At 43.1% G+C, this 14,828-nt stretch overlaps 1 protein-coding gene across 1 annotated transcript; it reads right to left on the reverse strand.

Annotated features, from left to right (window-relative positions):
• Positions 1-681: 681 nt before the first annotated feature.
• Ghsr (growth hormone secretagogue receptor) lies at positions 682-8,202 on the reverse strand. Its single transcript, XM_005069756.4, has 2 exons — positions 7,317-8,202; positions 682-5,299 (listed from the first exon to the last, which is right to left on the reverse strand). The coding sequence occupies exons 1-2, from the start codon at positions 8,104-8,106 to the stop codon at positions 4,995-4,997; spliced, it is 1,095 nt and encodes a 364-aa protein (XP_005069813.1). The 5' UTR covers positions 8,107-8,202; the 3' UTR covers positions 682-4,994.
• Between the last annotated feature and the right edge of the window lie 6,626 nt (positions 8,203-14,828).

Genomic DNA, 14,828 nt, shown 5'->3' on the forward strand with positions numbered 1-14,828 from the left:
TGTGTACTGATTTGCGATGCTTTTTATGACCCCTTGAAGAAAATTAGTTATGGCATCACAAGCTATGGTCCAGCAAGCAAGGAGTGCTTGACACTTGTAGATCACCCCTAGGATCTATTATGGAAAGACACCCCAACTAAGAATGGTTGCTGCTAGGGCAGTAGACTACTACAACACCTTTTAATTAGCAAATGAAAATTAACAATGTAAATGAGTTCTCTAATTTTGGCTCTGCATTCGGGTCCCAGGATCCAGATGTCTGGAATCTGGTGCCTGGAATCCAGTGCCGACTGATGCACATTCAGCCTGTGGATTCCATCTGACCAATATAAGTGAGTAGGTGCTGGGTGAAAGAGGAGCGAGGGCTCTGTCCTTGCCTGCCTGGAAGGGCTTGAGGTCTTTGGCTCACACAGGTCAACACAGCTCAGGGCTCTGGAGACAGGCTGGAAGAGTCTGAAAATCGGTGAGTGTGGAGTCACAGGCCTTCACAGGGTCCTCTGCTCTTTTGAATATTTACACACATTGGGGCCAAGGCTTCTTATCAAACTCTGGAACCCTGGGAGAAAGCCCACTGCTACAGACAGCCTCTTAATGTTGCCACCTTACAAACGTACAGGACAAAAGAAAACTAAACCAGGGCCAGAGGACAGGAGAGTAACACACACACACTCATAACAAACATACTACATGCTCTAAAAAGATATTTATTAAGCAATCGTTGGTCATTATACACCAGGAAAGGGATTGCAAATTCTGTGAGACAGGTATATGAGAGATACAGTGAAGTCGTAGTTAACATGTACAAAAACCTTGCAAGAAAGAAACCGCAATCCCCTAGTGACACTTCTGACACACTATGATGACACACATGGACCAAGTACAGTAGTGCCTAGGAGAATACATGCTAAGGATGGTGCTACAGTGTCTAGTGACACTCACAGAAACAAAAGTGTTTTGGTACATTAGATGCACAACACTAAATGCGAAGAATATAAATATTTTGTGGATTGAGATACATATGTGTTTCCCCTGGTGCTGTCTGTGTCTGGCGAGGAAGAGGAGCCTAGAGAGGACACTTGTGAATATTTTGGCGAAATTTCTGGCCATGGTCATGGGGAATGTTTTCTGAAGTTACAGGGTTTTTTGTTGTTGTTGTTTTTTTTGACAGTTTTGACCATAGCTGTAAGTTCTGTGAGCAAAGGTGTGTACAATAAAGACATGAAATATTAATGGAAATTCCAATAAGCAGGCAAACAATAGCAGGGGGATAAACATGTAGCATCTTAAAAGCAAGTTGACGATGTTGTCCTAGTTGGCCAGCCTTCAGCATCCTGAAAAAGTTTGCCTTCAGAAGGAAAACCACAGAAGTCAGCACCACCAGAAGCTTTCCCTCAGCTGTGTCACATTTACATTATTGCAAGGAACCAGGTGACTGGATTCAAGGAATCCAAATTGGGAAGGGGCATGAGCTTAATGTTGGGAGTCTGGTCACTCACGACTTAGACTGTGTAGCTTTCTGTTGATTTTGAATAGCAGTTTTCTTTCTGCTAAAAAGTAAATAAACAAGAATCATGTTCCCAATCCACTGAACTACCATTTGTCACTAATGGTCTATGCTACTTACTGTTGCACGTGCCAGCTACTGTCACAGTGTAAGCTGCAGAGAAATCACAGGTGATCCGTTAGCTAACATACCATGTTAGACATGGTGTGTCTTCAAGGACTTCACCTCTTTCTTTGAACACTGTTATTTACACTAGATACAGTGAAAATAGAATGACTCTATTAATTTACACATGGTGGTAAGAACATTTTGTATATGTAAATATTATGCAATGTTTTAAAGAGATGCACACTGTTCTTTAAAAGACAAGAGAGTGTAGGCACCAGTCTTACACAAAATCTCACAGTTTTTCTTTTTAAAAAATATTAAATTCAAGTATTTGGATAAATGAAAAAGACAAAATGAACTGAAAGTATTCATATTGAACCCAAAATTGTAACTAACATAAGTATTTGCATGAAAAAACTCTCATCACCTTGTTTTTTTCTGGGTGGAGGCCATTCTAGAGTGTTTCTAAATTTCCTCACTACAGATTTTTAACTTTAATGTTTGTTTGTTGAGATGGGCTCTCTGTCTCTCTCTCTGCATCTCAGGCTATGATAGAACTCACTAGACAACTCAGGCAGTCCTTGAACTAGTGGTAATCCTCCTGCCTCAGCTTTCAAGTGCTGGGGTTACCAGTATGCACCACTGCACCCAGCTAGAACATTCAACTTAAAGTAATTAATGAGCACAAATGTCTAAAGTGATTATTTTAAAAAAGCTCCTGTTCATATAACAGTGTCTTCCTGAACTGAAGACTGTGACCTTGACTTTGACACTGCCTAAGTTGTGACAGAACCCTGACTGCTGGGTAAGCAGGGCAATAGAAGCACTGTGACCTTGACTTTGACACTGCCTAAGACAGAACCCTGGCTGCTGGGTAAGCAGGGCAATAGAAGCAAGGACTATAAAGAGAAACTGGCTTTTTGTGTTTATGAGTGTCCTCAGGGTGATTCCCACTAGCAGGCGAACTAGCTCTGCCTATAAATATAGTAATGATAGCCCATGTCTAGAATACGACACCCCAGTTGGATGAATAGCCCATTTGTGGTCCTCTGGCGGGGACATTTGATACTTGCTTACTAGAGATATCTACCTCATAATTCAAATATCTTATCCACTACCCACAGCAATAAAATACACAGATGATTGTAAGATCACGAAGAATAAAAAACTTTGGCTTGTTAATTTCTCAGAGCTCATAAATAGCAGGCACATACCAAATATTGAGAAATGGTAGACATTCCCACATAGTTTTCTTCAGCGTAATTTTCTTTTATCCTGAGTCTTAAATGATACACAGATTGTAATGACTTAAATAACTGGCAAACAAAAGAAGAAAGTAATGATTGGAAAGGACAAGTTAGAATTTCCTTTCTCTAAATACATCCCTTAGCTTCCAGGTTAACCAGCGGGAAACATAGTAGCCCTTGCTCTATAGTGCACTCCCGGGATGTGAGTTCAGGACTACTGACATGGACCACAGAGGTGGGATCACTGAAGAAATTCAGCAACTAATCAGAAGTCAGGCTTGTTTCTCTCCAAAGCAGTGATAATCATTACGTTTTGAAAACTTGTTTACTCTCAAGCGTGGTGTATTTATAGACAAACTCTTCAGGAAGCTGAAGAAGTTCTTTCTAATTTACTGAGTACTAGTGAGGAGATGGATGCTGAGTGCACCCATTAAATCTCCTGGAACAGAATGCCTCCGTGTACTTGCTGATGCGTGCCTAAGAATTAACAGACAGTCAACTTGGTAACATTGGGTGTTTACAGTGAGTTTCCTGTCCACATGGTTTCAGAAATATTTCTTCTACAGCAATCCTAATTATGCTTGTTTCTTTATGTTTCCAAAGCAAACAGGCAATCCATTACTTCAGCCTAGTAACCTTTCCTTTTAAGTACAAGACATTAACTTTCTTAAGCAGCTTAACCAGCCCTTTCTGTGGGAGCTGCTCACTTGAAGAATGGAAGCAATCATTTTGGAATGATAGATTCAGATCATCCACTTGAACGTACAAAGAGTAATGTCTTTATAGATGAAAATTTAGTTTTTATAGCTAAAATGTACAATATTAATTGAAATGTATGCTCAATTATGTCTAAGAATGAAACTAGAAACCCATTGACTGTGTTTGTCACTGAGCAGTGAGGTCTGAATAGCAAGACCTCACCTTGGAGATAGGACATAGCAGGGACAAGTTGAAATAAATTACTGGAAAATTTTTTAAAGTTTTGAATAGCAATAAGCATAAATGTTGGGGAAATTATGAGCCTGCCTTCAGCATTTGAAGTTTTTTGATATTCTTTAAGTTACTATAAGCAAGCCAGAATAAATAATAATTACCTATCCACAAATGAAAGGCTTATGATTAGCTTACATATTAAGCCAAAGAAGGCAGTCTATGGTTTTTACAACATTTCACTTCCTGAATTGATGCATGCAATTGAACTTAATTTAAAAATGTGTGACTTAATTTTAAGATGTATTCCACTCTCTTCCACCATGATGATAGAGCATTAGGTGTGACTCTAAAATCCTGCTATACTAATATACTATTAAAAACATTTGAAAGGAACAGGTACTTATTTTTAAACACTTTATGTGAGAGTAATAATTAATTTTCATGCATTCTGGAGTATCTGCTTGGCATGATAACCACTAGCTACATTTGTCTGTTGAATGCTTGAAATGTACCTAGTACAAATGAAGAACTGAATTGCTTATTTTAATTAACTTTGAATTTTAACAAAGGCAAACTATGTTACTTAAAAACTTTGAGTGTACCCATGAAATTTAAGCTGTTGATTCTATTTGTCCATGATCAAATTAAATGCATCAAATATTTCTAATGAAACTAACTGTATAACTTCAAGTGGGCTACATATGTAAGGAAACATACTAGGTTTCAGAATTACTATGGGGGAGAAGAATGGAGGTTTCTTAATCATTTCATATTGATTACATATGTGCCTTACATTATGGTGCTTTGTGGAGATTGCTAGCTTTGAAAAGTCATGTCTTAAGTTGTTTGCAATGCTATTTCATTTTCGTTATGATGAGAAAAGCAAATGGGGTTTAGTGTTTACCCACCAAGAAGGAAAGCCATTGCCCAGTCTGTACCTGCTCCTTCCTCTGAGTGGCAAAGCTGTCAATAGCTCCAAATGCAAATCATAGACACAAATTTGCAGGAATGCTGCGCAGCGCTCTGATGAGAGCACCATCAAATCAAACCACACAGGCCCTACCATCTGGCTTTAGTCCCCGCCCCCAACTGTCTCCAGATCCATTAGTCTATAACCCTAACCTGACTTTCTGCTTCCTCCCAAGTTTTGCTTGACTATGGCTTCTGGTGTGGAGTGGTGAGCTGGGCGCTGCAATGGGCTGTCATGTGTTGATGCTCGACTTTGTCCAGGCCCGAGAGCTCTCGTCCTTGAGAGTGGAGAGCTTTCTCTGGGAGAAGGATTCAAACCCTAGAAGTTTGAACACCGCCACCCGGTACTTCTTGGACATGATGTTGTACAGAATGGGGTTGATGGCAGCACTGAGGTAGAAGAGGACGAATGACACGAGGTTGCAGTACTGGCTGATCTGAGCAATCTCCAGAGAGCCGGGCTCGAAGGACTTGGAAAACAGGTATCTTCCCACATGGAAGGGCAGCCAGCACAGGATGAACGCGAACACCACCACAGCTGAAGGCACAGAGGAGAGAGACTGTCAGCATGAGGCATGCGTGTCACAAGTCATGTTACAGTTTTAAGTCTTGCTTTGCTTCTTCCTTCAGTGGCATGGCCCCTGACAAGCATCACGTATTGCTCTTAACATGGGAAACATGATGTCCTGCTCTTCATATAAATATTGCTCTGCCCCCATCTATCCTCACACCTTTGCATGCAGGGAGTCTGCCAGACCAACCGCTGAGCAATCTTCACCCATCTTCCCAGTCTTCCTACTTCATAACTACTCGACTTTGTGGTTGACTTGATATAATTGCTCAACTAAACAACTGATTAATGATCATCCTTCCGATTATATGCATCACACAGAACAGAAATATAAATGAGGCAAGGTGTTTGTACTCAATCACAGTAGTGGGTCAGAATTCCCAGGGGAGTTGGGGTTAATTTAGGCATGCCCGGTAAGCACTCAACCACTAAGCAACCCTCTTGGACATGCTTAAGAAATGCAGATTCCTTGCTTAGAATATAGACTCATTAAATTAAATTATCTAGGGAAGGGAAAGGGGGAAACACTCTCTTTTTCTTTTCCTTTCTTCCCCTTTTTAGGATGAGGTTCTGTTATGTTTCGTGAACTACTGTTCCCAAATTTTTAGAGTAAGTTTTACAAGGGACTGAATATGCAATTAGGATTAGTAGACACCAAGAAAACAATTCTGTATCATCTCTAATAGATATAAATAAATTGTAAGCCAGTTGACATTAGGTACCACCCATTCAAAGCTTCATTTTACACATTTGAAATTCTTTCTCCGAGGATTCTAGATTTTTAGATTAAGTTTTGAAAATTTAGGAAGAGGGAAAATAATGTTCTGAAGCCTGTACTGCTTTACTGACCCCTTTCAGCCTGTCATGGGAGAAGACAATGGACATTGGTATGGAGATGTCAGTGACAAATGTAGTAGCTTACAGAATTAGAGAGAATCAATAACTTCTCTTTAGTAGTAAGTCACATCCAAGAGCTGACATGTCACAGCAGCACTGTGGCCCTCTCTCTGGTGAGTGCGAACTTACAGTCCCATGGAGGATACAGGAGGCTTACTGACACTCTATCCCTCCTATCTTCTGGCAAACAAAATTTGACATCCCTGGGGAAATCTCTATCAATTTGATATGCAGAATTTGAGTATAATAAAATTGCAAATAGGAAATCCTGAAAAAATTAAGAAGTTTTAAAAGCTAATAGACATGACATGTCTTGAGAAAGTGTGATCAGATGTTCCTCTTGGATATACATGATCATGGTCTTCCTGACTTCATTGCTGCAAGTCCATGCCTTTAAGGAGGTGGACTCGATGCAGTGACCATTTGGAACACCAAGCTGGGACCCTGTACCCAGAGGTTCTTGAACTACTACTTGAGGTATGCTGGTGGAGAGACAGGTAATCACAACCAGAGGAGGCTCCAGCATGCCCCCTTACATAGCCTTACATAGGCTGAATGAACAGAGTTGCCGTGATTGACTGAGAAAGATGCAGGGCAGCAAACAAAACCCCACACTGGAAGCCAACCAAATAGATCCATAAGCAGTCTTCAACAGAGTGATCCAACGCTGGTTAAATTTATCACGGAGCAATTTCTAAATCCAATCCCTGCCTGCTTGTCATAACGTTACTTTGATAGCCACAAATTCTATGTGAGGCAGGGAGCTGAACCTTGCCTTTCAACACTTAGGGACCTCAAACAACAAAAACAACAACAAAATGAAATGAGGTATTTCCATCTTGAAGCAAGTTTCCCGAGTAATGTTCATTTTAAGGAATTGCCAATGTGAGAAGCTTTTTCGTGGAGAAGAGAAGATATAGGAAGAGACAGATGAAGAAAGAGGAAAGCAGTAACTGAGACCAAGAACTGGGAGGGAGAAGGGGGCTTGCAGAGAGAGACTGGAGAGGCATGGGGACGCAGAGAGGGCGAGAAACAGAAAATAGAGAGGAAGCAGGGAGGAAGAAAGACCGCTTGGTGCAGGACTCACCAAGCATCTTCACCGTCTGCTTGTGGTTCTGGTCCCTGAGCGAAGCGCCCACCGCCGCGTCGCCGCGTCTCCGCCACAGCTTCCTCCCGATGAGACTGTAGAGCACGGTGAGGCAGAAGACCGGTAGGAAGAAGAAGACGCTGGACACCCACACCATGACGGTGAGCAGCCCGGAGCGCACCGCGAACTCGGTGGCGCGGCACTCGTTGGTGTCCCGAGGGTCGGTCCCGTTCTCGTGCTCCACGCCCACCAGCACGAAGATGGGCCCCGCGCTGCAGAAGGCCACGGCCCAGATGACAAGGATGACCAGCTTCACGCGGCCCTTGGTGACCACCACCTTGGCCCGCAGCGGGAAGCAGATGGCGAAGTAGCGCTCGACGCTCAGCGCGGTGATGGTGAGGACCGTGGCATAGGTGCAGCTCTCGCTGACAAACTGGAAGAGTTTGCAGAGCAGGTCGCCAAAGTTCCAGGGCCGGTACTGCCAGAGGCGGACGAGGTCCAGCGGCATGCACAGGAAGATGAGCAGGTCGGAGAAGGCCATGCTGGACAGGTAGAGGTTGGTAGTGGTGCGCAGCTCGCGGAAGCGGGACACCACCAGCATGGTGAGCAGGTTGCCCGAGATACCCACCACAAAGAGCGCCACGCAGGTGGCGGTGACGCCCGCCAGCAGCGGCGCGGGGAACAATGGCAGCAGCTCGTCCGTCAGAGAGTCATTGCCTGGGGAAGCGTCCCAGTCCAGGTCTCTAGTGACGTTAGGCTCCAGCTCCTCACTGAGCGTCGCGTTCCACATAGTGCTAAGCTTGGGGCTGCGACCGCGCGCGGAGATCTGTCTCCGGAGGAGGTCCCTTAAGCGCGGGAGAGTGCGAGGGAGAAACAGGCGCCGGTGGCGTGCCGGAAGGATGCTTGGAGAGGAAAGAGAAAGAGAAGTCTAGGGAGAAGGTAGATTGGGGAGGGAGGACTAGAGGTGAATGGCAGAAAATGACCCTCCCCACCTTTCCCACTTTCCTCCCCTCCCTCCATCTCTCCCTCTCTTCCTCCCTCGTCTCTCTTTTCTTCCCCTTCCCACTCTCTTCTCCACAGTCCTTGTCTCCCAAACCAGCCTCAGATCGCGCACACAGTCACTTACCTGTCACCCAAGCAGAGCCAGCAGCACTGTCTGGCATTGGAGAGCTCGCCCCAGCCGCATGTCGTACTGCCCACAGCGTCCGAGTGTGTGGGCTCCGCAGAAGGCAGGCGCTGCAAAGACAGGGTGTGAGGACTCCTCTCCCTAGCCTTGGGCGCTAGGGTGGCCGGGAAGGACAGGTCATTCGGGTAGAGTGAAGGGTGGCGGTGTAGGGAAGAAGGATGCCTTCAGCAGGGGGATGAAGCCCTTCCTCCACCGGGGGTCGAATTGGTTCCGCTCCTGGTGGGGAGAAAAAAAAGGAGCCTGCCTCTCGATGGAGAAAGAAGGGCAAAGAGAAAAACGGAAGCTATTTGCGTTCGAATCAGAAGAGACAATGCGCACCTGGGAATAGCTCTCACAGTCTTAGAGCACACCTTCGTGGTCGTCCGGATTTTAAAACCAGAAGCATGAATCCTAGTCTGAGGTCACAGAACGAGACCAGAACTGGTTCACTCCACAAGTGTGCAAAAAAAAAAAAAAATCCGGTCCTCAATCCCAGCCCCGTGAGTGGGTGTGGGGAAAGGGCTTGCTGGATGAGCATGGGTATCACTTTACCAGCTGTAAACCAAGGGCGTGACGGATTGCCACAAAGCACGGCCCAGGGGAAAGTCCGCGGCAAGTGCATGAGCAAGAAGCAGCCAGTGCTGCCAGGCTGGCGCTGCACGTCGAGGATGCGCAGTAAACTTTTGGTTTTCAAAAGCATCAATTGGAGAGATTAGCTATTTACAAGCTTTTTTATTTCTGGAGGATCTCTAATCCTTTAGTTTGATGTTATCTCTTTGTAAAATTATAGACAACGTGAGGATCATTGTGGGTGGGAGCCAAGCTTTAGAGATACATGAACCATTCATTCAATAAGTTAGTAAGGGCTGCGTGGCTTCGTGGTTGCTGGAGGGGGCAGGGGGATCTTATCCGGTGGGAATGGATCTCAGGGAATCCCTATAGTATGAAGGGTCTTCTGAGAAAGGTCCGTTCATCTGCTGTCCAGATCTGGGAACTCACACCTAAAAATTTTTGAGAAGACGTTTGAAAGCATAGAAACCCCTCTGGTTGCTTCCCATGCTCTAACCGGAGCCTTTTCAGCACCTCGGCCAGCTCCCAGACCCACCTTTCTGTGCCCAGAAGCCTGAAGCCTTTCCCAACAACTCAGCCCTGGAGCCTCCCTGAGGAGGAAGGGAAGCCACCCACCAAAATACAGCGTTCCTCTACTCCTGGATAAAATAATTCATTAACTACAACTGAGAGACACATGTCTTTGCTAGATGGCTTACCTAGTCTTCTCTTATTACCTAAATTGTTAGCTCACAGGTTCATAAGACAAGAAACCATATGTGTGCACATGTTCACAAGAGAGTCACAATGAAAGAGAGGCTGTGTGGGAGAAGTTTGACTCACAGGCCTGTGAATGCACTACATTATGGCTTAGTGTCACTGTTGAATTACAGAATTTAGACCAAACTGACTTAGAAATGATCTAACATATTGACAAATCCAGAGCCAACAAGATAGCTCAGCAAGTAAAAGAGCTTGCCTCCAAACTTGATGAGCAGTGTTCCAGCCTCGGAACCCATATGATGGTGAATGAACAGACTGTGACAAGTTATCCTGTGACACCCACATGTGTATGTGAGCAACTCCACGTGATACCTAAATAATAAATAAATAAATACAGGTTTTTATTGAAATTGATCCATTTCTTCACAATGATAACCTAAATAACACTGTCTTTAGATGCATATCAAACATTGCTAATAACAAAATAGATACAACCCATGCAGTTTTCAGTACGTATAAACTTCTAATCTAGAAATGAAAACACAGGCAATCCATCCAAGTACAGTATTGAAAGGTGGGTTCAAGAGGCATCTACAGAGAGCTTGTAATAAAACAATCATGTTACACCATGCTTGAGAAAAGACTTCTCAGAGAATTAGGCAAAGGAATGGATCTTGAAGAGGCTGGGTTCTTTCAGAACAGCAAAACTTGCTTGACTGTTCAGAAAAAGGGCCCAAAGTGGGTTGGACCCCAAACAGTAGCCCATGCTGTTGTGTTGGGATGGGGAGAGGGTTGATGGTGTAGGCCATGGATCCCTATAGTCAAGGAGTAGTGAGAAATCAGAGATGATTTTCTTTTGACATGAGAGCTCACCCAGTGTGTTCTCCTTCACATTGGTCCAGAGTCTTTCTTACATGGCTCAAATTTTAAGAACTGTGTTGTGCTGTGGATCATCAGAAGTTGGGAGCTCACCATGTAAAATATTTACCCTAGATGGGAATAAAACAGTTCTCAAAAACTCTTTGGTACTTGTAGTGGAGGGTGGAATTTGGGGAAAACTCTATTTGGGTGGGGGGAGTCATTTCTATTGCCCTGGAGCCTTATTAACTAGCACTTTCTGCAGAGAAGCATATGAATATATATGTCCCTGTGTGTGTGTTTCGTACTCTAGCCAGAAATGCAAAATCTTAAATGTAATCACAAGGAAGCACCAAACTCCAAATAAGAAATAATTGATTTAACAATTCCTCATAGGCTGTGCTATACAAGACAAAGTAAATCCTGGTGTTTCATAAGTAGTAGACACAAATAGTGCATGAGAGGAGCTGATCATTCTTGGCCATTGTTGTGAATCGGAAAATGCTCAGGATCCAAAGCCGCATGATGACTAAATGCTGCTCCTTGTTTGCAACAGAATCAAAACTACCTGGGAGGACATTCTTGTGCCAACTCACACTTAGATATGAGTGTTAAGAGAAGCTTTCCTTGAGAGGAGCCTTCCCACCTGCCTGGTTCCAGATCCGCATCAGTCCCAAATAAACACACAGGAGGCTATATTCATTATGAAGCTGTTGGCCTTGCTTGTTTCTAACTGGCTAGCTCTGACTTAACAATTACCCCATAATTGTTAATCTAAGTATGTCTCTTACCGGAGAGGTTTCCGGGCTTCCTACCCCAATGGCATTACATCTCGAACTCTTGTGTTTCTCCTTCCCAGAATCCTCCTGGATTCCTAGCCCCACCTATCTAGATTCCTATTGGCCAGACAGTCTTTATTGACAAATGCACAGGACTTCCCCAACATATGAGTAGTTGAATAGATAGAATTATTAGATTAGTATCAAGTTGCTGAGCTCAATAACTCTATGGAAAAGAATAACTTGACTCTTAGAGGTACACATTCATCTGTGATATAGGCAACTTACTCTCAATTGTTTAAGAAAACTATGTGTGCGCACACACTTGACCCCACACTTGCATGCATGCGTGCATGTGTGGGATGTTTCTATTTGTGAACAGATAGAACAAATGATAAGGCATAGAGCTAAAAATGTTAATGGCAACTGAATCTGGGCCTGGGGAGATGGCTCGGTGAGTGAGAGTGATTGCTCAGCAATTATGGAGACCTGAGTTTGAACCCCTAACATCCAAGAAGCCAAACACTTCTGCACATGTCTGTTACCCACCCCAGGTTTGGGGGATGGAAATGGGCAGCTCTCAAGAGCTCACTAACCAGCAAGCCTCTTATAAAAGGCAAGCTTGCAGTACATTGAGAGACCTTGTCACAAGGAAATAAGGCAGACATCCTGCTCGGGCTCGGGTCTGCACATTCTCATACAGAGACATGCGCACAAATCTGCACACTCAGATGACTATACCACAAAACATACAATACACTCCCCCCCCACACACACAGAGTAGTTTACTCTGGAAAATGGTAGTATTAATTTTTCTTATAACTTTTCTATATTTAAATAAGAGGTGTGAATGCCATATTTTTGTGTTTTTTTAGACACTCACAATTCAATTTTCAATTAGATATTTACCTTCTTTGATTTTTGTATTTACATTCAACAACTTGGTCTCTAACAACATAAACATAATTATTTAACTTATTAATACAATACTCATTAATCTATTTCAATCTAAAATAACATTGAAATCACTGCTAATAAAATTGACAATGAAGCTTGGCATTTTATTGCAATTCCCTTTTGTCCTTATAATATACCCCATGTGTGTACAATTACTGTGCTCTAAGGTTACATGGGTTAATACTTTGGCATGTGTTTTCAATCACCTTGCCAACTTAGTGTATGATGCAGCTTCTAGTTACCTTCAAGTTTTGTAGTTATTTTTAACTTTGCATTCGAATACTTAGCACACTTATACATTCAGGAGAATGTTTAAATTAGTTACTCATTTATCTTGTGTGTATGGGTGTTTTACTTGCTTGTATGTGTGTCTGTGCAGCACATGCCTGCAATGCCCATGGAGGCCAGAAGAGGGAGTGAGATACCCTGGAACTGGAGCTAGAGATCGCAATGAGCCACCTTGTGAATTCTGTGACTAGAGATGTGTCCTCTGGAAGGGACCCATAACTGATGAACAATTTCTCCAACCTCTTAACTGGATCTGTAACTGTAGCATGATTTAAATGTGAAATTCTAAAATAAAGCATGTCCAGGAACAGGTGTTGGTGGCACAGGCCTTTAATCCCAGCACTTGAGAGGAAGAGGCAGGAGGATCTCTGCAAGTTCAAGGTCAGCCTAGTCTACAGAGTGAGTTCCAGGACAGCCTCAAAGCTACAAAGAATGCCAGGCGGTGGTGGCGCACGCCTTTAATCTCAGCACTCGGGAGGCCTCTGCAGCAGGTGGATCTCTGTGAGTTCGAGACCAAGCCTGGTCTACCGAGCGAGTTACAGGACAAGCTCCAAAACAATACAGAGAAACCCTGTCTCGAAAAAAACCAAAAAAAAAAAAAAGAAAAAAAGAAAAATTTACCTGACCTGTGTGTGTTCTTTTTGTCTAGATGTTTGAGTGTATATGTAGCCCACATAAAAATTAGTACATTCAGTCTTCGACATTTGTGGGTCTTTTATGGGTAGGTTCAATCAATCCTTTAAAATACAATTGTATTGAGCATGTAAGATATTTTTCTTGTCAATATTCCCCAACTCAATTCTGCATAGTAAATATTTATATAGCATTCAGTATTATAAATAATATAGAAATGGTTAACTGTACACAGAAGGGTACATATATATGTTGGGGACTGCTAGAACCTTGAACAAAATGGAGTCTGTCAACCATTCCTTGGCCTTCTGCCTACGTGACTGCGAGCACACATGCCCTTGAGACAAAGGAAAAGGCTAACCATAAAAGTTAAATTTACACAGGGCAGCCCACCCGCCTAGCCAGGGGGAAGTACCCTTACAGAGTAATTGTCTTTGTTAACAGAAGATTAAAGTGTTCCGTTGAATACTTCCTACCCCTCCCTCATTCCTGCACCTGACTTACGCTGACAAGCATTTGTGGAATGCAACTGATGACTGATGGAAAATTACAGCTTTGTCTTTACCGTACTTGGTGTATATTTGAGTTGAGACTTGATTGACATGCTTGTACCACCCCCTGAGGTTCTTCCTCTATAAGTTCCAGCGTGCCCCAAAAAATAAAGGCTCTTGATCAGCGAACGTTGTCTTGAGCCTGCTTCCCCTTAACCTCTTGAAGTTCACTTTCCAGATCGGATCTGCTCGTGAAGGCCCACCAAATTAGTAGCGACCCTCATCGCCTCACCCCCGCGGGTCGGGGGGTCCCTTCCCGGGGGTCGCATAAATATATATATATATATCATGCAGATCCTGTGCTTATTTTGAAGGGACTTGAGCATCTACAAGTTTTGGTTATGTGCGTTTTTGAAAAAAAAACACACTCATGGACAAGGGGTGACTATGTGCAATATATTGAGCCTTTCTGATGTCCTTTCAATTTTAATACTATATCCTGGAGTCTCTTATACCTCTATCCTTTTGAAAAAGGTTTCTTGACTTCTACAGAAAGTTACAGAGCTTTGAATCCCTGTGCTTTAATTGTGCTACAACATCTTTGATATATTGTCTTTCTAAAAAATTTATTTCAGATATTATAGTGTGAGTACCCATGAGTGTCTATGCATACATGGGTAAGTGTGGGTGTGTGTTGTGTGTGTTTTAATAATCTTTTACTGCTGTCTATGATGGTTTATACATGTACAGATATAGTAAAATGACATTAAAAATTTAATTTAACTACAGTGACAAATGTTAGCATGCAATTGTTCAAACTGAACAAATAAGGCCAGGTAAAGCATGAGGTGCCTGAGGGCTGAGTGTGAGCTTTGAGAACACTTAAGTAAATTCAGCATGAAGCAACAGGCAGAACCCACATTTTATTCTGGGGGGTTGTCGAGTCACAGGAGAAAAGCAAACTGGCTACAGTTGCATTGTAGGTCTCTGCATTTCTTCCACAGATTTCTAGCAGATTGCATCTTCGCTAGTGATGAGTATGGGGACAAGGTTGTCAACACTTGGACTT

This window comes from Mesocricetus auratus, unplaced genomic scaffold (assembly GCF_017639785.1).
Source record: "Mesocricetus auratus isolate SY011 unplaced genomic scaffold, BCM_Maur_2.0 Super-Scaffold_100011, whole genome shotgun sequence".
Classification (NCBI taxonomy): domain Eukaryota; kingdom Metazoa; phylum Chordata; class Mammalia; order Rodentia; family Cricetidae; genus Mesocricetus; species Mesocricetus auratus.